Source organism: Charadrius vociferus, unplaced genomic scaffold, assembly GCF_000708025.1.
Source record: "Charadrius vociferus isolate BGI_N301 unplaced genomic scaffold, ASM70802v2 scaffold147, whole genome shotgun sequence".
NCBI lineage: Eukaryota > Metazoa > Chordata > Aves > Charadriiformes > Charadriidae > Charadrius > Charadrius vociferus.
Genome location: NW_009649570.1, coordinates 6,140,577 through 6,163,885, shown reverse-complemented (window position 1 = coordinate 6,163,885; position 23,309 = coordinate 6,140,577). Strand labels below are relative to the sequence as shown.

General features: G+C 38.0%; 1 protein-coding gene across 1 annotated transcript in view; it reads left to right on the top strand.

Moving 5' to 3' along the window:
• Positions 1–3,583: 3,583 nt before the first annotated feature.
• ALS2 (amyotrophic lateral sclerosis 2 (juvenile)) overlaps positions 3,584–23,309 on the top strand; it is a 37,444-nt gene continuing 17,718 nt past the window's right edge. Inside the window, 13 exon segments of the mRNA XM_009890186.1 lie at positions 3,584–3,677; positions 6,109–6,263; positions 7,609–8,528; positions 10,884–11,244; positions 12,105–12,273; positions 12,740–12,836; positions 13,243–13,320; positions 14,269–14,445; positions 16,905–17,076; positions 17,460–17,640; positions 19,378–19,443; positions 22,003–22,165; positions 22,957–23,102. Of these exon segments, the coding sequence (XP_009888488.1) occupies positions 3,658–3,677; positions 6,109–6,263; positions 7,609–8,528; positions 10,884–11,244; positions 12,105–12,273; positions 12,740–12,836; positions 13,243–13,320; positions 14,269–14,445; positions 16,905–17,076; positions 17,460–17,640; positions 19,378–19,443; positions 22,003–22,165; positions 22,957–23,102 (2,705 nt within the window). The 5' untranslated portion in view covers positions 3,584–3,657.

The window sequence follows — 23,309 nt, the reverse complement described above, 5'->3', positions numbered from 1 at the left end:
TGCCAGAGCGCCCCTGGGCCGGCCCGTCGTGCCCCCTGCGCCTCCCACACCTGAGCTTTGGGGCAGGAGGGGGTGTGCTGTTGTGCTGCACTGGTGATCAGGGAACAGGCCCCTTCTCACCCAGGGGCTGGGCTTGAGAAGCTGAGGAGAGGCTGAAGAACAGCTCCTACTGAAGATGCTGGCTGGCTAAGTCTTCTCGCTCTCTTGAGAGGCTGGTAGAGCAGAGATGTTGAGATTTATTTCTGTAGGTTCCTAAAGAATTCCTCCCTTTTGATGGGAAGAGACCACCTAAACTTTAAATAGTATGCCCTCTATCTCCTTCCACTTTCGTTTCCAAGTCCTTTCTCTTTGTGTGCCTTTGTTGCTTGGGAGTAAATGCTGTTTCAACTTGTGAAGTCTTTGAGTTGTAGTCCTAGCGTGGCTGCAGTAATGTTTACGGATGACGTAGCATGCTGTCACTCTCACATACCTCTTCCAGCACAAAAATATTTTGGCAAGATGCTGGGGAGCAACTAGAGTAGTTGTAGATTACGGGTAGTTGATCTCTGCTGTCAAGTTTGACACCACTGTTGTAGTGCAGCACCGTAGAAAAGCTGTACTTACCACCTGCCAATTTCTGCATAGTTAACTGTTTTCAGAAGGGGAAGCACCTGAACGTGTGCTAAATTAAGAAGGTGTAATTTCAAAAGAAAAAGAGGAGAAAGGGACAGTCAGAAATTTTTGAGTCTCTTACGACTTTGGTAAACTTTAAATTATTAATTACATGCTATAGCAGATAGTTTTCAGGTGTGTTCTTTTAGCTGATGCTAGGCCCTTTTTGTTGCAGGTTTTTTTTCCTGACTCCTTTACTGTTATATTTTATTTGCTACCATCACTCATTCACTGGAACTGGCATTAAAAGCTTTGAGCCCTCATCTGAAGGGATTGCTGCTGTCTTTTAGTAGCAAGTTGTTTTGTTTTGCCTTGAGCAGATCTTGATCTTGATCACACATTGGTAAAAACAGTGATTGTACCTAGTCAGTGATGACCAAAACACAAGGGCTTCTTGAACTGGTAACACATTATATGTGAACCGCAGTTAGCAATAGTAAGTGATGATACATATGTAGACAAGAGTAATGTTGACAACTGTTTTGAATTAGGAAGTTTGGAGGTAATCTTCAGAACCTGAGTAGATAATTTTATATAACAAACTTGCAGTTTTGGTAGTGTAAGTTATCGCTAAATATGATGCAAGAAATTTATTAAAAATGTGTTTGTAAATATGTAAGTAAACATGTTTGAAAGTTATAGAAGTATTTGTAGTATTCTTAATTGTAGCAGGTAATAAGCATGTGAGGCTGATGGAAGCTCTAATATTTGTGAATCAGAGGCATAGCGGTTGTTCCTGTTCAGCACTGATTACTTTTATATCTGTGATACTTACTACTGAGTGGTCAATGTTCAGTGAAGGATGCAGTCCCATAGTATTAAGAGTAACGTTTACTCCACGTCATTCCGTGCCATAGCAGTTGTTATGGTGTAGTAGTGTTTGATATCTGCAGAATTTGAATTAGCATTCTACTCTGTAAGTGGAAAGTATGACATCAGTGTCATGCTAGTGACCATCTGTCTGTAACACAAATCCATTTCATAATTTGGCACTATTTGCTTTTTTCCTCTTCCAGTGTTGAATTGAAAATGTAGAAAGTAAATGTATGTGTGTAGAAAGTCAATGCAGTGCAGGTGTTGGTATCATACTGATTTTCCGTATCATGAGAGTGATATATTGTGCCTGGCTGTTCACTTCTATGAACATTAAACCGAAAATCAAATCAGGTAATCTAGTGGAAGAGAAATAATGTGAAGATCGGCAAGGAAAACTGTATATTTCTATTGGGAAGATGAAACCTTCTATTTATAAGTACTTAGTTTGTAGCTGTGACCAAATGACTTGTATTTTGTATTAGCTCTGAAATGGGAATAATATTGTGCTGTCCTAGGAGTGAATGAAAACTTGTGCTGAAATGTCTTAAACATGTCTTCTTTATGAAAGAAAGCAGTTTGACTATCATTTTCCCTAATATGCATAAATGCTTATCAATGCAACTATAAGTGTGATTTTTGTAAAGAAAACAAAATGTTCTGCACCATTATATCCCTCTCTTAATTTCTAGTCCACTGGTGTTGCAGGTTTCTTACTTAATAATTACACAAACCATTTTTCAATTGGGCCTTCAAGGGAAATTTTTGCAAAACAGCTCATCAGATGCCTGGCTTTAAAATTGTTTTGCTATAATCAGAAGCTTTCATGAGAATTACAGGAAAATTTTGTGCAGTGGAAGCTCATGAAAATGAAAGAAATTCTTTGAGCCCTTAAAAAAAAATTAATAACAAAAGCCCCCTAAATTATAGAAACCAAGAATTTTAAGCCTCACTTCCCCAATCTTGAATAAGTATATACGATGTAAATGCTTGATTATTGTTTGATGCTTTAATGACACTATCAAAGCTTCCATCTCTTCGTCTGATTCACTGATCCATTGGATATTTATATGTGAAGCTATAGTTCTTCACAGAGAAGTGCCAGCATTTTCAAGAAAATTAATTTCAGGTTTAGGTGGTTTTGAGTAGGCCACCCCCATCCCCCCCCGGTACCTTGAGCAAGAATACATCACAAAGTTAGAAGTTCCAAGAATACGCTTCTATTTTCCTTTGATGTTTCATCAACACCTCTGTTACTGAAGTTTTGCGTGGCAGTTGCCTTATATTTGTGAGACTTCCTCTGTTAATATTTTAAAAGTTAACTTTTACAGTTGTAGGTGGGTTTTTCTTTCTCTTTTCTTTTTTAGTTGAGGAAGGAGAGACAGAAGTGTCTTGGAAGCAGTATCTTTCTGGTGACAAGAGTGGCTTAGTGTGTATCTGTTCCTAGAAAGTATGCTTTGATTTTTATTTTGTTTTTTTTAGAGCAAGGTGAACTTGCAAAATTCAAAATCTGAAAGGGTGAAAGCATAGAGCAGACACTTTTTTCTCCTTGGCTTCGGTGGTCTTATGTCTTCATAGATATGCTGCTACCAGTTTGCATGAAGAAATATTTTGAACTCTTAATTGGCTTTCTGCATTTCTGCAGAGGCTTTAATAGAACTGTACCTTTTAGTGGTAATATGTGCTTTGTTTCGGGAATACAGTTATGAATTCAAGTCTTAATCATGTTCTGCTCATACAAATCTGTTTATCTTATGAGCATAGAATTCTGTCTCACATTAGACTGAAAATGGATCAGTTATCCTGCTTTGATGTTTCTTGAGTGGTATTCTGAGAACTATAGAGAGAGATTGATGATAATTTTTGCCTTTGAACTAGGTTTTGTTCAGTCTGTCCTTACAATAGACCTATTGTGAGATGAGTAGGTAGGGCAAGTCTGGCTGTTTAGCTTTTGTCTGCCAACTCAGTGTGAGTGAACTAAATATTTCAACCATCCTAGTGCTGTGGAATTGCTTATTTATTTAACATGGGATCTAAAGCTTTGCTTCTTGTTTATTGGTTGGGTTTGGGGTTTTTTAGGCTTAACATTATTTGCAATTAAATAGCTGTTTTTTATGTTTTAGTTTGTGGAAATTATATTGTTCCTTTTGAAAGAGGAACGATTTGGTGGTGATGGAGTGCTGCCACTGACAGATGGACTCACAGGAAAAAAGGTGAGAATGAACTGCGAGGTGAAGCCATAGAGGCTGCCTGAAACATGCCAGCTCATGATGATCCTGTAAAATGATTAAGTAGTGTCAGCGTAATCTTTATGTAACTTATGCTAAAGGGAAGAGGAGAAGTAACTTAGCTTTAGTTTCATTTATGTCTATAACACTCAACTTATTACAACAGCAACTTATTTTTTAAGTTGATTGTTGAAACTTGTAGAGGGATAGCCAGAGGCTGGAAACTTGACAGTAGCATTCTCTGGTAAACAGTAAGTCGTATCTGTTAGCTGCACCTGTGAATTTTGATTCTGGACCAATAGTAGACTATTCTTTTGCTCATTGTTTCTTCCACTAAGATACCAGACAGAGGTCAGATGTTTCTGGGATGGAAAATTATTGTCTTGTAATAAATCCTGGTATGTAACTGTCCAAGTTTGTATTACACTGTTCTCTGAAGAATTATTAAATGGGTAAAAGCCCAGATATTGGGCTTTAGACTTAATTTAATGCACAGTATGTTGATGAAAACTCTCTGTGTTATCACGTTGTGTTCTTTGGAGTGCTTTATCCATCTAAGTAAAATCTGTGTTTTGATTTTTAACTAAATGTCCTACCTATGATGTTGGATTTTTCTAACTGGCCTGTATGTTACTCATTTTGTTCATTTTTAATTTACTTCTAAACACAAGTCCTATGTATTTAAAATACAACATCGACTCCGCATTTTAATACTATGTATGTTTGGATTAAATTACTTCTGTGAATTTTATAAGAGTTATTGATTGTCACCTTTGTGTTGATTTTTTTTTTTTTCCTTTCTGTTATGTGGGAAAAGAAGAGAGATTGGGGATGGGCACAGGAACAGAGACATAATTTCATCAGTTAGTTATTTTGAATGTTTCTTAGGCAGATTGTGGAAAGGTGTTGTTTTTCCTATGCACCACAACTAGTGGTTTAAAAAAACAGCAGTGTGCACGAATAGGGCCTTACGGCTTTTGAATGTGCTACTTGCATAAGTTGTCCATAATGAGGCCTATCAGACTAGATTTTTCCAGGTTTGCTTCAATATTTGAATACATTTGGGGTTTTGTGCCCTTTCTTTTAGACAAAGATTGCCATTTCATCAACACTCTTGCTACCTTATATATTTAACCTCACAGGTTCCTGCAAAGCTGCAAGAACTGATTTATGTGGGGAGTAAATTACTTGATTGGTGGGAAATAAGGAGAGAAACCTACTTTTTCCTGCAGGGTGGATAACAGTCTATTCTATATAAAGTTTTAAATGAATTTAAAGAGAACTCTTGATTGAACTTGAAATGCTGTCAGTCTATATTGATGTTGAAAATGTCGTTTTGTGTTTGTTTCAATCAAGTGGTTACATAAATTGTTAAAACTGTGTGCTTGTTGTGAAAGTTCTGAGGAATTTCTTTGTGCTGAATGGGAGAAGTTGCTGACTGAGCATTCAAACCAGAGTGCGTTGGAAGTGTTAAAGCATCTTTGGATAGTTCCAGTCATTCCTGCAAGCCCAGATACTTCCATTGTGTTTCAGGATCTTTGATGGTTCTTATTTTTTTCTTGATTCAATTGATTTGAATGACTGGCTCATTTGAATCTCAGAAACTCACTAAGAATTAAAAGAGGAAAAAAACCACCCAACCAAAACCTCATTTTTCTCTCTAAAGGTAGAAAGGAAAGTATAAAGGATGAGCTCTTATAGATATAATGTTTTGAAGATACTGTGAGTGGGAGCAATCAGTTCATGGTAAAATCTGCACACAATATATCCTTTGCTTAATTGCTTTCAAAGCAAATGTTATTTGAGACATTTATGTGTATTTCCAGCATACTTGATGTTCTATGTAGCTGATAAAAATGTGATTATAAGGCTGTTTTTTCTGCATTTTGATTTCCAAAAGCTGAATAATACAAAACATGAATAAAATCTAATACACCAGAAATGTTCCTTCTGCCTTCTAACACAGGAAGAGTTAACATTATAAATATCACCGTGCAGACAGGAACAGAGTTGCTTGCATGTGGGTAGAACTGATGCCACAATCTTCCTCAGCATATAATGGCAGAATTGTGTATTAATTTGATGTTGTTGCTGTGAGCAACAAATACAATATATAATATAAAGGCTATATCAGTTGTGAATAAATGTGTCTTTAATTTACTAGTGACAAGATCAGCTGCTTTTCAGGCAGTAAAGTACAAATGAAAAAGAAAGCTAATGTTTTCAAATAGAAGATACTTATTTTTCATTTAATTAACATTTAAATTATCAAATTGTAAATGGAATATGTTGACTTCCTGAAATTAAAACTAATGTCCGAATTACTCTTTCCTACATATGTGAAAAGCAAACTATGCATTACTGAACCACAGAAAAGTTCCAAGCGGATTCTGTATTTCCTTCAATATTTTTGTAGCTCAGAAGAGGCAGAAGGAGCCAAAGAGAGAGGCCTGGTCTATGTTTGGAAGGCTGGTTCCTGTTCTGTAACTCCAGAAAGGCTTCCAGGCCTCAGTGGAAAGACTGTATTACAGGCAGCCCTTGGACTACATCATGGGTTACTTCTAACAGAAGGTAATAAACATCTTAACTGCAAAGACTTGAGCCAATAACAAACTTTAGCTATTGTCAATTTTTCTTCTTCTAGATTTTTTTTTTATTCTATATGTGTCTCATACACAACTCTTAAACAGTTAGATTTTTAACTTTGCCAGTATTTTCTTCTTGGTTATAAGTTACTTAAAACTGTGTTGGAATAGAAATTATATGCATCGTGTCTTCTTTCATACTTTTATTTTTCTTTTAACAATGACTCTGGATTTCCTGTTTAAAGGATGCGATCTGAACCATATTAACTCAAAATGACATTTCTTGTGATGTCTTTCATTCAAAAAAGACAGTATGGCAAGAGGTTCTCTTGATGTATAAGGGCTTTGGTTTCTGTGTGCTTCTGGAAAAAATTGTAGCTAATAGATGCATTAGAGTGAGTCTTGGTTTGTGAGAAGTTTGGCACTGTGAATCAAAGCATTTCTAAAAGCCAGTCCCTTTAAGTATTTGCATAGCTTGGTCCTTACTTGTACTGATCAATGGGCATACAGTTGTAAAAATTAAGCTGGAAGTTGCTGCTTTGATTTTTCTCTGATGTTTTTGAAAGAAAGATTCCAGGTTATTGGTGAGCCTGCTATAAGCACCTCTCCTGTATTGGAGTTATGCAGCTCCAGTGGTTTTCTTAGAACATGTTTCTTTCATAATTAAAGGACTTTTTGCATGTGTGCAAAAAGCATGCTGTTTGTGGATATGATTTACTGTTTTTCTATCACTGTGAAAACTGTTCATTTTAAACACAGATTTCTGCTTTTCTTTAGAATTAGCAAGGTAACTTGACCTGGCATTGCTGCAACCTTTTCAGGTAAAGGTAATGAAATTTTGGAGAGGCTGCAGTACAACATCAAACCAGTGGCAAGATAACGTTTACCCACCCCTCCTGCTTTCCACCTGGTAGGGCAATCCTATTTTACTGTAGGATGGCAAACTGCAGTTTGGTGCTAGATCTCTGTATGGAAGGATGAGCTCTGTACTTTGTCATGCTCTTTAAGCATGGTTGTTTGTCCTTAATACGTTGTATGTTCTTAAAATAGAAAGGACCAATAAATACCCTTCAGTAGAGTAGAATTTTTAGCAGAAAAGCATGACTTAATTCAACAATGCATGCACAGGGTAACGTTAACATGAAGTATAGAAGAGCAGTCGTAGCAGAGAGCAACCAGCAGTCTTCATATATCAATAGCCATAGTTTTGCTGAGGCTGGAGTAGGCTAAACCTTGGTATGTGTTTATCTGAATCTCTCTTCAAATTTTTGTATTGGTTTAACTTCATTAGACTCATGCTAGGTTTTGTTTTGTTTTTTTTTTTCCCCCAGGTGGAGAGGTCTACAGTTTCGGAAAACTGCCCTGGAGATCAGGACTGGAGGAGTCATGTGCTAACAGTCCTATCTTAGAAAATACTTTGCTTGGGCATCATGTTATTACAGTGGCAGCTGGCAGCTTCCATAATGGAGCCGTGACGGAAAGTGGTGTGGTGTACATGTGGGGGGACAATTCTGCTGGCCAGTGTGCAATTGCTAATCAGCCATGTGTGCCAGAGCCACAACCTATCAGTATTTCTGATTCTGAAACCAGTCCTCTGTTATCAGTAAGGATTTTGCAGCTGGCATGTGGAGAGGAACACACACTGGCACTATCACTAAGCAGAGAGATATGGGCTTGGGGGAGTGGCTGCCAACTCGGTCTCATAACAACAACTTTTCCAGTGACGAAGCCACAGAAGGTAGAGCACCTGGCGGGACGTGTTGTGCTCCAGATTGCTTGTGGAGCCTACCACAGCCTGGCTTTGGTACAATGTCTCCCTGTGCAGGAAATGAAGCCTATCCCAGAAAGGTGCAATCATTGCAGTCAACTCCTCATAACCATGACAGACAAGGAGGATCATGTAATCATTTCAGATAGTCACTGTTGCCCGCTGGGTGTAGCACTGTCTGATAACCAACCAGAAAACCACGTCTTCTGTCCCTCATTGGAGACCCTAGAAGGAAAAAATGTAACAGGTAGTCAGAGCGAAGACTGTCAGAAACCACTTGTGGAAGAACATGCACTTGTTGCTTTAGAATCTGATGGAGCAAGTATGCTTTCCAGCAACGATGGACAGGAAGACAGTGGAATTTCTAGTCCTGGAAATGTTCTGTTCCCAGACAAAAAAGAAGTGAGAGAGTACTTCGTCACTTTAGCAGATCGCTCATTAAATGAGAGCCTAGAGAAAAACATCTGCACAGAACCTGAGCAGGTTGGTACCTAGTCACTAGCTCTTATTTTGCTGCAACTCCTCTTGTATACATGACAATGTTACTCTTTTCACAAGTGAAAAATTCTGTTAGTTTAATGTAGTTGTGCTGTTCCTGTATTTTAAAGGTGTTTCTTCTCTGGGATGGTTCTCGACTTTTTAAGTGGAAGAGTTTTTGTCTTACATCCTTGTTCAATTGTAAGCTTTTAGTGTGAGCAGCCTTGACAGTGCTGTAGTCTCTCTTCCTTGTGGTCCACAGTACCAGAACCACATAAGCCAGTTTCCCATTCTTCAGCTGTTTTGTGATGCATGGGTTTCCCATTTGTGTGGGGCAGTAAGCTGGGACTTGTCTAATTTACCTTTAAGGTAAAACTTTCTTCTCTATATGTAGAACAAATCTCTCACAAATCTAATTTCTCAATCAGTTAAAAATTTTAGATTGTGAGTAGAGATCATAAATGTAATGTTAAAGTGTTGACCAAAAGGCTTCTAGTGTTAATCATGTAGGGGTTGCATAAACTGCATAAGCAGGGATGGGAAATAGATAAGTACTGATCTGTTTTGTGTGATGTGGAAAATGGTTTAACAATACTGTTCTGATGCTATAGCAGAACAGTAAAGTAATAATTTCTAATAAGCATCAGAAAACGCTTGCTTTGAAGGTTGAAGAGATGTTCCTAGTGCCCTGCCAAAATACTACTTTTTCCACTGTTTTGAAAAAAATCTTATTTGGGGTGGGGGGAAGAAGATGCAACCCAAAACCTATTAGACAGTAAACTAATCCAGAATCTTGCAGTGCCGTCTCGCAGTCCCTGTGTAAGTACTGTTCTGCTGGATAGTTTATGGTAAAGGTAACATCTGTAGGAAAAGTTGCCACTCTGTGGCCCCGTATGCAGAATTCATAGCAGAACTCTGAAAATTTCTTTTGTCATTTCAAGTGTTGTGTAGATATCAGTTTCTTAATTTTTTTTTATAGTTGCACTAAGAAATTTTTCACAATGGTTCTGGGAGATAAATTTCACAGTGCCTAATAAGTAGAGGATTTTTGTTATCAACTCTGATTGGGGAAAAAAAGAAAGTAGTATTAAAACCAAAACAAACTATCCAGTAACTTGGTGATTCACCAAGTTATGTTTTCCTATTCTGAGGGAAACTTATTTCAGAGAAATAAACATTGTGTGAACACAGTTGTCCTTCCTTTTGCTTTTTGCTAATACAGATGCATTCTAGCAGTTGTGGGCCTCTCAGACTCATGCGAGACCTCCTGCTTTTAGGAAATGACTGAAACACGTAGTTTCATGCTCCCTTTCTCAACTCCTTGTTCTTGGAATATTTCCAGAGTCCTGTTTCCCTCGCACAGTTCCAGGAATAAACAAGCCTGGAATTGATTCACTGACTTTTAACACAATTGAGCATACATGTGAAGAGCAGAGATAAGGACTCTCAAATAATGTTTCAGCGTTAGTAAAATTCTTTGTTTCTCTTTGCTTTCCTGCACAAATCAAGTTTGCTTTTCTGTATTACAAGGCATACCTTTTATGAATAGGAATGAAGTACAAGTAAGTAGGACCAATCCCTTAGCCTTATGTTTCACGAAAATATAAGTCAAAGATAGTTTTCCTTCTGGCACGAAAAAATGAGCTATAATATTTATATTAATGTTATTTCCCACCATGTATTAGGTGGGGAAATTGGACTTTGCTGTCTTTGTTTTAACATTCAAACTATTTGGCAAATAAAATCTTGTACGTTATTTCTATTTGGTGAGTAAATTGATTACTATTATAGATAGTCATGTGCTAGTGCTAGTAATTACCTTCAGTCAGTTTGTCCCTAGTATGACTTAAATATTAACAAAGCTTTATATGGATACAACGGTAGCATAAGAGGACACGTAGCCCAGAATGCTCTTAAGATAGACCTTGCAAAATGAATCCCTGAATCACTGTTTTCCTTTTAACATATTGAAGGGAGAACTTACCTCTCTGTAAATTTAGCGTGCTCACTGATGCAATCCAATTGGTGGCAGAAGTTGATAATAATTCTAAAATTAAGTCCTTTTCTATATTTGTTTGTAAAGATCCTTTTTTTTGGTATTTAAAAAAACCCAGACACAGTCTGTTATGGGTGAGCTACAAGACAAGTGCAAGAGTCAAATCCCAGTCCATGTATAAATGGTTCTTGGTCCTACCTTAAAAAAATATGATTCTGAGGAATAGATATACACCTAAGTATAAAAAGCTTCCTCAAAATGTCTTGTTCAGTATAGCATATAGTTTGAATAGTGCATGTGTATATCATCATTCTACTGTTATGTGCTGTCTGGTATGATAGTCTTCAATTTTTCTTTGGTTTTAGCCTTCTCAAGAAGAACAACTCGGTGCTTGTATCCCTGGCCCTCCAGGTACCAGCACATCTGCCTTGAACAGCTTGGTGGCCTCTTGTGCGTCAGCAGTTGGTGTGAGAGTAGCTGCTACCTATGAAGCTGGAGCATTGTCTCTGAAGAAAGTAATGAACTTCTATGGCACACCTTCAAGTGAACCAGGATCTCAGTCTGGCGGCGGTTCCCCAGGGCCTGAAGCTCTGAAAGACAGTCGAGAAGAGCAGGTCAAACTGGAATCCATGCAGGGGAAGAAGAGTTCCAGTTTAGTAGACATTAGAGAGGAGGAGTCTGAAGGAGGGAGTCGAAGACTTTCCCTGCCTGGCTTGTTGTCACAAGGTAAAAAAGCACGTTGGAAAACCAAGAAACTGGAAAAGTTATAATAATGTGGAGCTTTATAACTGAAAATAAAACATTTTTTGAACATAAATCTAATCACCTACCAAGGGTGTTTATGAATTATAAACTGTATCTTAGGACTTGAAGGCGGTGGGGAGAGAGTTAAGACTAGCAGATACTGCATGCTAAGAAAATGAAAAGCATAGCGAGTTTAGGGATGTTTTTTTACTGGTGAAGTAAGGAAAGCAGGCACATTGTAGTAGTCTGGGCATCTTATTGCAAAATGACGGCAAGCTATCTTTCATAGAGGTTGCACAGCAGATAAAAATCTGTGTGGTCTGTAATCCCTACTGCACTGAGCTGGTTTTGAGCCAGGGACCTAGAAGTATTCCAATTCCCACTGCCAAACTTCAGAGTTAATGACCTTCTTCCTTCATACTGTTGTTAACTGTTCTGAATGGTTGGGTACATGGTTTAGTTCTGTATTGATCTTGGATCTGAGGGGAGATTTTTAGGAAGTATTGAAATCTTTTGTTTACTGCAAGGATATTTTTTTTTTTTCAAAGCACACTTTTAAAAAAAGTATAGTTGTTTTGATTCATTTGCCTCTCTATAACTGTATAGTTCTCATGTGCCCGTTATCCTTTAATAGCTGGTAAAAATTAGTTGGGACCTATCTACTTTTAGCACACATAACTTCTGTTTATCATAACCTATCTTCTTACGTGTCAGCCTTTGCTCTGACTGCTTTAAGAAATCCTGATCAGTTATCTCAAATGGTGCTGTTACTGTGTAACACAGTGAGTGATATATTTACCTAAAATGGTGAACAATTTTTCTATTTCTTGGCCTGTTTCCAGTTTCTCCAAGACTCTTAAGGAAAGTAGGGCGGGCAAAAATGAGGACTGTCGCTCTGACTCCGACCTACAGTGGTGAGGCTGATGCTCTTTTACCCTCTCTAAGAACGGAAGTGTGGAGCTGGGGAAAGGGGAAGGAAGGACAGCTAGGACATGGCGATGTTCTGCCGAGGTGAGATTTCTTTGATAAATGTTTTTTAGTAGGTCACTAGGAAATCTTCAATAGTCAGTTTTCTCAAATGTGGTGAACTGCCTTGCATTGTGTTCTTGTTCTTTTGTGTTGTGACCTAAGTTCCTCCAGGTTACATGTTTTATGCTGTATTGTTACTGAATGTCAATCAGTCATTACTTTTCCCCTTGCAATCACTCAGAGTCTTGTTATTTTGACTTTTTCCAAATTGAGGGGAGATTTATCATAAACTTTCACCCTTCATGACTTTTTTGACTAAGCTGGTTTATTGCCAAAAGACTCCATGTATGTTTGTTTTTTCTGATTTGTTTCGGGGGGAAAAAAATAAAACTTGGAATTTATTTTTGTCTTTAGAATACCTCTGATAGTCTCTTTTTTTTTTTTTTTTTTTTTTTTTTCCCTTCTCTCCCCTCTGCCCTCATCTTCCCCTGGTTCTGGGGATTGACAGGCTTCAGCCACTATGTGTGAAAAGCCTAGATGGTAAAGAAGTGATTCACCTCTCTGCTGGTGGCCATCATTCCTTAGCACTCACTGCCAAATCCCAGGTACAAGTGATTGCTAATATTTATTGCTTATCTATGACATAATTGTCGTGTTTGGTGTTTTGTAGGTTTTCGTTTCTTTTGCTTTTAAACTTTTGTTTCCATTTCTGGGAGGCAACTTGGAAGTAGTGTGGAATTTTAATTCTACTTCTGCCAAAGTTCTGCGTGTACCATCAACATTATGGTTAAAGATTGCAATGACTTGATTTGGTGCATTCCATTTCTGAATGTCAGAAGACAATTTGAGAACATAGGAAGACAGTGGAAATTCGGGAAGTGCTTCTTGGTACATGAGTCTTGTACCCTTGACTTGTGTGTGTTTGCACACTTGATGTGTTGTACCAGTACAATTCGGTATGCGTCCATGTATATAAACTGACATTCTCACATTTAGCTATGTTTCTTACAGGTGTATTCATGGGGCAGCAATACCTCTGGCCAGCTTGGTCACTTGAATTCCCCAACAACAGTCCCTCGTCTCACAAAGGTACTTTGTTTTCTGTGGTTTTCTTCTTTTAGTTTAGGGTCTCTTCTTATACAAATGAGTGCAAAGTAATTTCTAAAAGTGACCTTGTTTATGTATCTCTGTGTTGTATACTAATAGAGCCTTTGATTTCTTTGGCTTTTACTGTGAATGTGATCCTTAGATGAGCTTGTGAAAATCTATTCAAGAAATCCTTTACACAGACTTCCACTGTTTTTTCACCACATTGAAGTTCTAAAACTGGGAAATGTGACTGGTTGTATCTTCTTACTAAATTTCACTTCTACCTTATATTTGGTTTCTTTGATACCGATGTTGCAGTGCTGAAACTTTTAAATACCTTGGAATGCTGTTTGTATTGTAAACATTCTTCTAGCATTTTAACTTTGCTAGACCACGAACATATTTGTTGTTCATTTTTGTATTTCCGGAGTTGTTTTGACAGTGGATTTTCTGTTTGTTTTGAACTTTTCATCGCATTGAGTGAATAGCCAAATGATGATTTTGGGTTAGACCAGATCCTTGGCTGTTTTCTGGTGTTTGTCGTAGTGGAAAACTAGCTGTAGGGTTTTCCTGCTTAGGCCTTACGCAAATTGATGTACAGCATGTTAGCTGTCCCAAATTATAGATTTCCCAGTTAAATGTAGAGGGGAGAGTAGTGTCCCAGCTTTAATCAAGCTCACTTGATATCCATTTAAAAATAGAACTGATTTATAATTTAAAGACAGAAAATCAACCATTGGAAATAAGACTGGAAAGAAAGATAACTTTCAGTATACACGCAAGAAATGTATTTGTTGTGAGACACTGAAGTTGAAAAATTACCGGTTGCAATACTTTTTCTTGGCAGGTGTATTATGTGTATGTGTGGCTAGAAGAGTTAAATACTCTCCTCTCCTTTCAGCTTCAGGTGATGATTTCTAATGTCTTTTCATTCCTCATGAATTTCAGGTGTGTGGTAATGGTGTTTGGAGTACAGCAGCAGGACTGGATTATTCCCTCTTCTTGGCAGATGAGGAAGACTTCCAACCTGGATTATATTATAGTGGTCAGGAGACAACTACAGAAAATAATTTGTATGAAAATAGCTGTACTAAGAGTCCAGTCTTGTTACTATCCTGTAGTAAGGTGAGTGGTATTTCCTTTAAGTTTAGTGCAAATCATACTGATGCTTTTTGGAAATAGCACGGTGCTGGTTGTTCAACTAGCTTTAAGGATGTCAAGTCAAGTAACTGGTTCCTAGAAGGAAAATCAGGAGGATTATGGAGGGCAGAGAGGAAGCCTAGTTAGTATTGTTCTCTTCCCTGCCTGTTTATTCGTCTTTCCTCCTATTGGAGGGATGAGATGTTTCCAGTGTGTCTAATCCATTCCCTTCCGCGTGTGTGTGTGTTGCAGAAGTGCACCCTTATATTGTGCTCTGTTTTCACCACAGTATTCATGTGTTTATTCTTTGCTGCTATTGCTCTTCATTTTCCTGTTGTTTCTTAAGTGATTGAGGGCACTGCTTGCTCTATTCCATTCTGCTTCCTATGCATCTGGTTTGCGAGTGGGCAGAAGGTCCCCCCAAGTTCTGCACCATCTCCTTCTCTTCCCCTCCCTTACTTATGGGTGTGAAGGGGGAACCAAGCAAAGGCACCAAAATGTGCATTTGCATGTTTGTGGGAGAGAGGAGGTGCCCCTATGCAATTTTCTTCATCAAGGTGAATTTCGTATCTGCCTTGAAGTTGGCGTGAGGTGGGGGAGCGTGTACTCTGACTGCATGCCCTCTTCCAAGTTGTGTGATTTCAGACCAACCTAAAAGATAACAAGAAGGAGATGGTGAGGGTAGAAAGCAGCTCTTCGCCTCAGCTCTTCTGGGCCTCGTTGCTATTTCCCTAGATTGGGCAGAGTAGGAGTTGGAGAGGAGTTTTGAGGAGGGACAAGGATTTAGACACTGGGTCCATGCATATGCACATGCATGTGTGTGCATGCATGTGCATATATTCCTTCTATAAGATTGTTGCTAGCCATTCCCTTATCTTTTCTTGAGGGTGACTTCTGGGCTCTTGCATATCAGAATTAGCCTATGGTTTGCTTGTTGAACAACTCTGGCTCAATGTTTCTAAGGAATTCTCTATTTAACAACAAAGGAAATAAAAGTAGGACTCAAACACTGAATTACTATATGGTATTGCATGTGAACCAGAATTAGTGAGGAGCCACAATGCATCAGTGGCACTTGTTGCTGACTTCAAAGAAGAATTTTGCTTCCAACTACTGTGGAAAGCAAATGCCTACTAATACCACTTGTGGTGTTAGTGTAGTTATTAGTATTAGCCCAGTTTATTGGTACTGTAATACTATCCTTATCCATAAATTGACATCTTTCAGGTACAGAAAGGACTATAGTTCAGAGCACAGTCATTATTAAAGCCTCGTTAGTCTCAATTCCTAGTTAATAGGAGAAATAGCTAATGTAATGAGATGTTGTGGTTTAGGCCAAATCGGCTACTGGGGACCTGGGGGACCCCAGATGGGACCGACAGATGCTCTCCTCTACCCCTCTTCAAAGAGAGGGGCAGAGGAGGAAAAAGACTTATGCGTTTAGAAGGAACTAAACTACTTTAATGAAATATTAATAATAAAATAAAAATGAAATAATGAAATATATACAAAACCATATGAAGCTCCTGAGATGACAGTCACGACACCGGCTGGCACTGGGGCAGTCCCAGACTGAACTCAGTGATGGACGGGAACTGGATTCCGGATCTGCATTCGGGATCGCAGGCAGACGAACAGAGGAGTCCTCAGACGTCGGCCATTGCAGGAAGAGAGAGCTGACCTTTCGATCCCTCAGCCTTTATACTGAGCATGAGGCAGATGGGATGGAATACCCTCACTGGTCAGTTTTGGGTCACCTGTCCTGTCCGCTCCTCCTTGCAGGTGGGACCCCACTATGCTTTTCCGCTTCCGACCCTCCAACGGGGCAAATAACAAAGTTGGTTGGCCTTGGGTGTTATAGCAATAAGTGTAAGCAAGGTCCTCTCTGCATACCATGCCTGGGCATCAGCTGTAAACATAGGTCTTATCACTCTGAGAGAGTGAACATTGTCTGCACAATATGCTGTTAATTTCAGTTGTTAGAGAGGCCCAGCTAAGAAGCAAAGTTACTGACCAAAATTGGTTCTGTTTTACCTCAAACCAGGATGTGATACTATTTAATATCAATATTGTTGATAAAAGCATGAAGTACACCGCAATTCTAAAAGCGACTGAACTTCAGGTCACTATATCTTAACGTGGAATGGCTGTATGAGTGACCTTAAAAGATGGTCTATTTATTGTCTTTTAGGCTCTGTCAGTACCAGGAAAAAATGAAAAAATGAAAATGAACAGCATTGACTATAAATGTTTCTTCTAGTTTTATCATTCTTGTATTAAACCAGTATTGAATGGATTGCTTGTCACTGTAGGCAATTAATACTTACTGTTACTTAGTCCTCCTAAAGACATGCTTTATTCTGCATTACCCTGTTTTTAAATTGGAGAGTAAGAAGACCAATGTTAAAGCTGTTGTTTTTTCTTTTCTCTTTTTCCTCTTTCAGATAGGGTACATAAGCAATGTGATAGCTGGTGGTGACAACTGTTTGGTCTTAGTAGACAAAAATGTAATGGGATATATTGCCAGTTTGCATGAGTTGGCTTCTACTGAGAGAAGGTTTTATTTCAAACTGAGTGAGATCAAATCTCAGGTTCTTCGACCTCTTTTAGGTTTAGGTAAGAACTTAATTTAGTATTTTCTTTGATATTATTCCCCTATGTTCCACAAAAATTTCTTTATGCAAAACTTCAAAATGATTATATACTTTTAGATAAAGCTAAGGTCTTGCTCTTTTCCCCTATTCAGATGAACTGGTGAAATATAGCTGCATTTTGATGTCTGCATTATGTTATTAGTATTTGCACTTTTCCTGACTGTTTCATCTGAAATAACTTAATTATTTAAGCTGTATTTAGTATAAAATTGTTGAATTCCTGATTCTGGATAATGTAGCCATGAGGTGAAATTGCTGATAAAACATCTGAACAGCACATTCTGGTAATTCTCTTTATTAATGGGTGCTGTAAGGTAAGCTAAATTGCTTTCTGGTCTGTTCCAGATAATTTGGGCAATGCAAATACAATCCACTTGTTGCAGGAAATGGCAAGCAGGTTCAGCAAGCTATGCTATCTCATCGGTCAACATGGAGCTTCTTTAAGTAGCTTTCTTCATGGAGTAAAAGAAGCCAGAAGCTTGGCCATCCTGAAGCATTCCAGTCTCTTTTTGGATAGTTACACTGAGCAAGTATCCAATTCCTTCTCATCTTGAGTCTCTGCAGGCTTAATCTACTGACCACAACAACCCCTAAGCTAGGGAAAGGCAGATCATAAGGAAAGCTACAGAAGTAATTGTGTAAAACTCTCCATACATTTTAAAATGCAAGAATGCAATTTGCACAACAAATTAATTCGTTTTGTAGTGCGCTATATATTTCAAAGTCTTCACCAGTGGAGCACACTGGGCAGCTTCAGCTTCCTTAATGTAAAACTATGTACAAACTCCTCTTTGGTTTGTGTTTGTATACCTACTAAAAAGTGCTGTTTGTTACTTAATAGTAAGGCTCTTGTAATACAATGTAATAGAGTTACCATGGCTAGGCTACTAAGTAAAAGCTACCTTTGGGCATTTATTGTAGTTACAAAATGCCTTTTCAATAGTCATTAACTAAAAAGTGTCTCGCAGAGGAACGCTGCTTCTGCTCTGATGTGTGCTCAGTAGCTAGCGCTACACCTTCAACCTAACAGACAGAGCTGCTTTAGTGCTCAAAATTAAGTCTGAAATATCCTGGTTGTTATTTTTATTAGCTTAATGCTTTGGAGAGAGTAAGTCTATGCAGTCATGCTCTTTGCTTGCTTTCTTCTCCATAACTTTAGTAGTTGCTGGATAATTTCATCCAAATGTAGCAGAAGTCTCATCATACTTAATACCTACAGCCTTTTGTGAAAAATAGTGGGTTCACAGAGGGGAGAGTCTAAAAATGTCCTCTCTGACTATAGTCGTGGTTACCAGACACTTGAAAATCTCTACAGGAACAAAATTTCAAGATCATCAACAGTTGTTATGCGGTAGCATTTTGAACGTGCAGCTAGTTGCACTTCTGTCTAACAGAAGCACAACAGTTACCACTTTTACTGGGTCAGTGATAAACTTACGCCATATCACTCTAAAAGAAGCTTTCTTCCCTGTTTATTGAATGGGTCGTTCATAATTGTAAATATGCATTTTCTACTTTTCTTACATAGTCTTTCGCTTCAGTTTTTCTTGTAATCTGGATTTCCAGAATTGGTTCTCATCACTCAGATTAGAAGGGTTTCTTAATTTCTTCTTCCTCCCTGTCAAAGACTGAAATACCTAATTTCTGTTGTTATTGTTACTGCCTGTTTTCTACTCTCCCCTTTTGCTTTCTAATGCTTTACACATTTTTTTTTTTTTGTGTATGGCATCAGAACCTATGCATTCTCCTCAGCATAATGCCTTGAGTATCTTCCAAGGATCCATCAGGCAACATAAGCATTATCTGTTAATTAGGCTAAGCTGAGCTTCTTCCCTCTGAGAAAGATGGTGTTTTTAATTTTTTTTTTTTTATGGCTGGGAGAAGCGAAAGGTAGAATGTTGAATAGCAGAAAAAGAGAAATTCCCATCTTGAATATAATTAGAAGCTAGCAGTGTTACACTTCTGAAACAAACCTATTCTGTACATGCCCAAATTTGGGGGAAACAAAAAATACTTTCATTTGCAAAGTAAGCCCTCTGCATTGTGCTAAGGGCAGCAGCAAAGTGCAACAGTAATGCATGTTCCAGTTGTGTTGCGTTCCAGTAATATTGAGTGTTTCACTGTTTAATACTTTCCCAAGTACTTAAGATTACTTGTAAAAGATATTACAGATCTTATTGGTAAACTGTTGGAATTTCAACAGTTGCTATTTCCAGGGATGTTCTTATTTTGTAACTGAAGCTCTCTTTCTTCCCCATTTTAGGTATTGTACTTCAGTAACAAACTTCCTCGTAATGGGAGGATTTATGCTCCTTGCAAAGCCAGCAATGTAAGCAAACCTTTACCATTTTCTGGAGTTTTTGATCAACTAGCAAAGAACTGTACTGTAAAGAATTGTGCAGAAGACCATGCAGAAACTCAGTCTCAGCTTGCTTCAGTACACTTAACTCCTTTTCCATCAGATAAAGTTACTTCCTTTCAACTGTGATAAAAACTTAGGTTAAAATGCTGCTGAATGAATTCAGTTACTTTATCTTGAAGGTGTAGAAAGGAAGAAAAAAGCATAAATTACTGTAAAATCCTTGAAAGAAATGTAAATAGATTTCAGATAATGATTTTTTTGGAAGTTTAGTCTTGAGGTTAAATTTTCATCATCTATTCAGTGTTTGTTTGTATTTTATTCTTTCAAATGTTGCTGTTAGTAAAATACAGAACAGCAAATTTTTTTAAAAATTAGTAAGAGTAGATAATGTGAATTCACTTTCATTTGAACGCTTTAAGTTTATGGAAATGCTTTAAAATGAAGCAAAAATAACATTTCTGCATGTGTATCTCCTCTGCCTCTCAAGGCTGCTTTACTCTATTTCATGCATAGATGCTTTTAAATGCGAGGAAGGAATTGTACCTTAAGGCCCGAGACAGTGTATTTGAAGTTTATAGATCATAAAGTAAAGCTTTTTTTCTCAGTTCAATAGTATCTCTGTCTAAGAAATAAAGTAATGACACCATGCATCTTTCGCTCTAGTGTTGTGAAGAAGTTGTTGCAATGAGGGTATTTTTTCAACTCATCTGAGGAATTGCCAGCTTTCCTTCCTTCCTAAATTCTGTAATCTGGGCGTAATTCTGTTACAGCTATTTATGGAGTACTTTGAATGTAGTGTAAATCATGGTATTAGAAGTTCTTTGAAACACCACAGTGCGTAATGCAAAGAATCTTCTGTGCCTGAGGACCAGTGCCAAAGACTCAATACAAAGTCCCACTGCAGAGAGACACTGAGAATCTTTCTGCGTCAAGATTTTTAGGGTGACTTACAGGAAATCTTAATTCAAGTATAATCTTAATTATAATTAGTACTGAAAAGTTCTGGATGATGAAATTACTGATACTGAATTCTTCACATCGGTTGTCACTGCCAGGTGTCACAACTTCTCCTACTGCAGCCGTTAGGTGAATAACACTTTTTCAGGTTCTGAAACTTCAGGGAGGAGATGTCTTAGAAGTTTTGTCCTGCTACTGGCAAAGGGAAGTCAAGAATATCTTTGCTGATAATGATGAATTTCCCCCTGTCCCCCTCCTCAAGGGATACTGTCTTAAGTCAGTGGTTAATGCTGTGAGCCTGTCTCTTATGGATATTCTGTGATACACATGCATTAGAAGTAGTCCCAACTTTAAAAAAGCGCTAGCTTCAATCAAGGTCTCTATTGTTGGCAGGTTTTTGAGCATTTCCTCTGAAAGAGCAGATGAGCTATACTCAGTGTTATGAATCTGTTATTATTTGACACTTTTCTACAGAGAGGCCTCCATGTGAGGTTCTTAAAGCGCTTTAAAAATGCAAGCCATCCAGATGGTTAAATTTAAAATTAAGAAATATTGTCTCTCTCTAAAGAAGACTTTATTCCTAAGGCTTGTTGAACAAGAGAGTTCTTAAATATCGTTAGTAGACTTGAACAAGGTGTGTTATTTTGATGTGTGAAATGGCATCATACTAATCGTGTAGAATTCTTAGGGACCCTGCTGTGCAATTCTCTGATCTGTTTTGCTGTCCCTGGGGCCTGCTTGCTCAACATCACCTGATTTTTGCAGCTTGTGGTTTCAATGCTTCCCAGCTGGATGTGTTTTAATGCAAATGTGTCGCATGTGCCAGCACATGTGTGCGCACAGATATGGTGAAGGAGAGGGAAAAGTAGGTTTGTTTTCCTTTTAATGAAGAAATCCTGGGTTTGTGTTCTAATGCATTGTCTTCAGAATCATTTCCCTCTTCTTCTCTGAACTAGATTAGTTCTCCCTCTTGGAAATCAGACTGAGGATTGAACAGATTTCCTGCCTTTCTTTGAGGTAGGATGTAATTTTTCTAGTTAGGGGAAAAAACTGGTCAGTTGCCTTGAACAGCAGGGGTGGGGAAGAGATTATTTGGATATATTTAGGGAAGTGCATTGGAGCAAAGATAAGATTCTTTCAGGCCTTCTTGTCTGAATTGACAGTGTTAGAAACTTACCACTCTAATGGTAATGGGGAAGCCATTCCACCTGTTAGCTTTTTTACTAATCGAGTGTTAAAGGGGAAAAAGACAGTTCGTTACTCTCCAAGCGGGGCAACTTAGTCAACTTTCTTCAACCAGTTTAATGACTGAGCATGTGAGAGTAGAAGTAAAAAAAAAAAAAAAGTCCTGTGTTGCAGTTGTTAGAGCGCTACATGTCTGTATTACTGTACTTCCTTAAACTAAATTGGGAATAGATTAATAAACAGCATGCATTTCCTTTTATAATTTTTATTGATTTGTGATAATCCAAAAAGGGGCATTCTGAGCTCATTTGTATAAAACATCACTGATATCTTGCTGTCTTTTTTTCTCTCCTCCCTCTGTTCCCCAATGGTCCCATCATTTAGAGACTTCTTGAGTAAAAATCAGGAGCTGCTACAGAAACTGTCTGAGAAGAATGAGGAAAACCTCCAGCTAGTGGAAGTTCTGAATGCTCTGTTTTTTATGCCATTTGGACGGCTTCATAATTATGCTAGAACTTTGCTAAAGCTTGCCACGTGTTTTGAAGTGGTAAGCTGGTTTTGTTATCTATATCTGAATAAATATGCACATGAAACTTACAGCTCGGAAGTAACTGTGTGAAGCAAATACCAGGTAATTAGAAATAGCATAGTCCTCAGGGAAGCTACCTTGGACTTGTATTTGCTGCAGGGAAGATCATGCACATTTATTTGCGCAATCTTACTCCACACCTGCGCAGATCACATGACAGGTAGAAACTTGTTACCCTGCCAGAACTTGTTTGTGTGCCTGAGCGCTTAATTGCAAATACATTATTTTGATGTTTGCCTGTTGCTCTTCAGTTCCATCTGGCATCGTTATTGTAGCTATCCTTGGCTGTAATACTCTACTGAAAATACTATGTATATATTAGGTAGATTTTTACCACCCATTTAGAAATAATAATTGCATTCTTTTGAAATAGAAGATGACTATACAGGAACAGTGATTACTTGTATGTTTATTCCAATATAGTCATTTAAAGTATTACTCCTGCAATTATTAGCACTACTTTTGCTACAGCTTGTTAAGCTGCAAGAAGGTAGATCATGTAATTGTATATTACTCGTTCTCCTCTTAACATTCATGGAACTTTTGTGATTTTAAAAACTCCTAGCACACCAACAGAACATGTGACCAAGAAAATAACTTAGCTTTCACTGTTGCTTTATTAACCAGACCAACTGTCATGCATTTGGTGCTGATTTAATAAAATGAACAGTTGCATTGCAGTTTGCGTAGTGTTGTTGGCACAGGTGTTCAGAAACACTCTCAGGTCTGTCTTACTTTGTGCCCTATAGGCATCTCCAGAATACCAGAAGCTACAGGATTGTAGTTCTTGTTATGAGAGCCTTGCTGTCCACCTTAGCAGAAAAAGGAAAGAAGCAGAATACACACTTGGCTTCTGGAAGACCTTTCCTGGGAAAATGACGGTATAATGACAATTGTCAGTCCATTAGCGGCTTGAATCTCTTGCTGTTAGCGTTATACTCTATTATTGATGTTACTGTCCCAGTTGCGCTTATCATTTTTCTAATTCGCGTTGCTGTAGTACTCTTAACTTTAGAAAGGTTTGGCCTTTACTATAAAAGACAAATAGCACTGACCTTAAGTCACAATCAGTGAGGAGTATGATTCTGTAATTTTGTTTTTA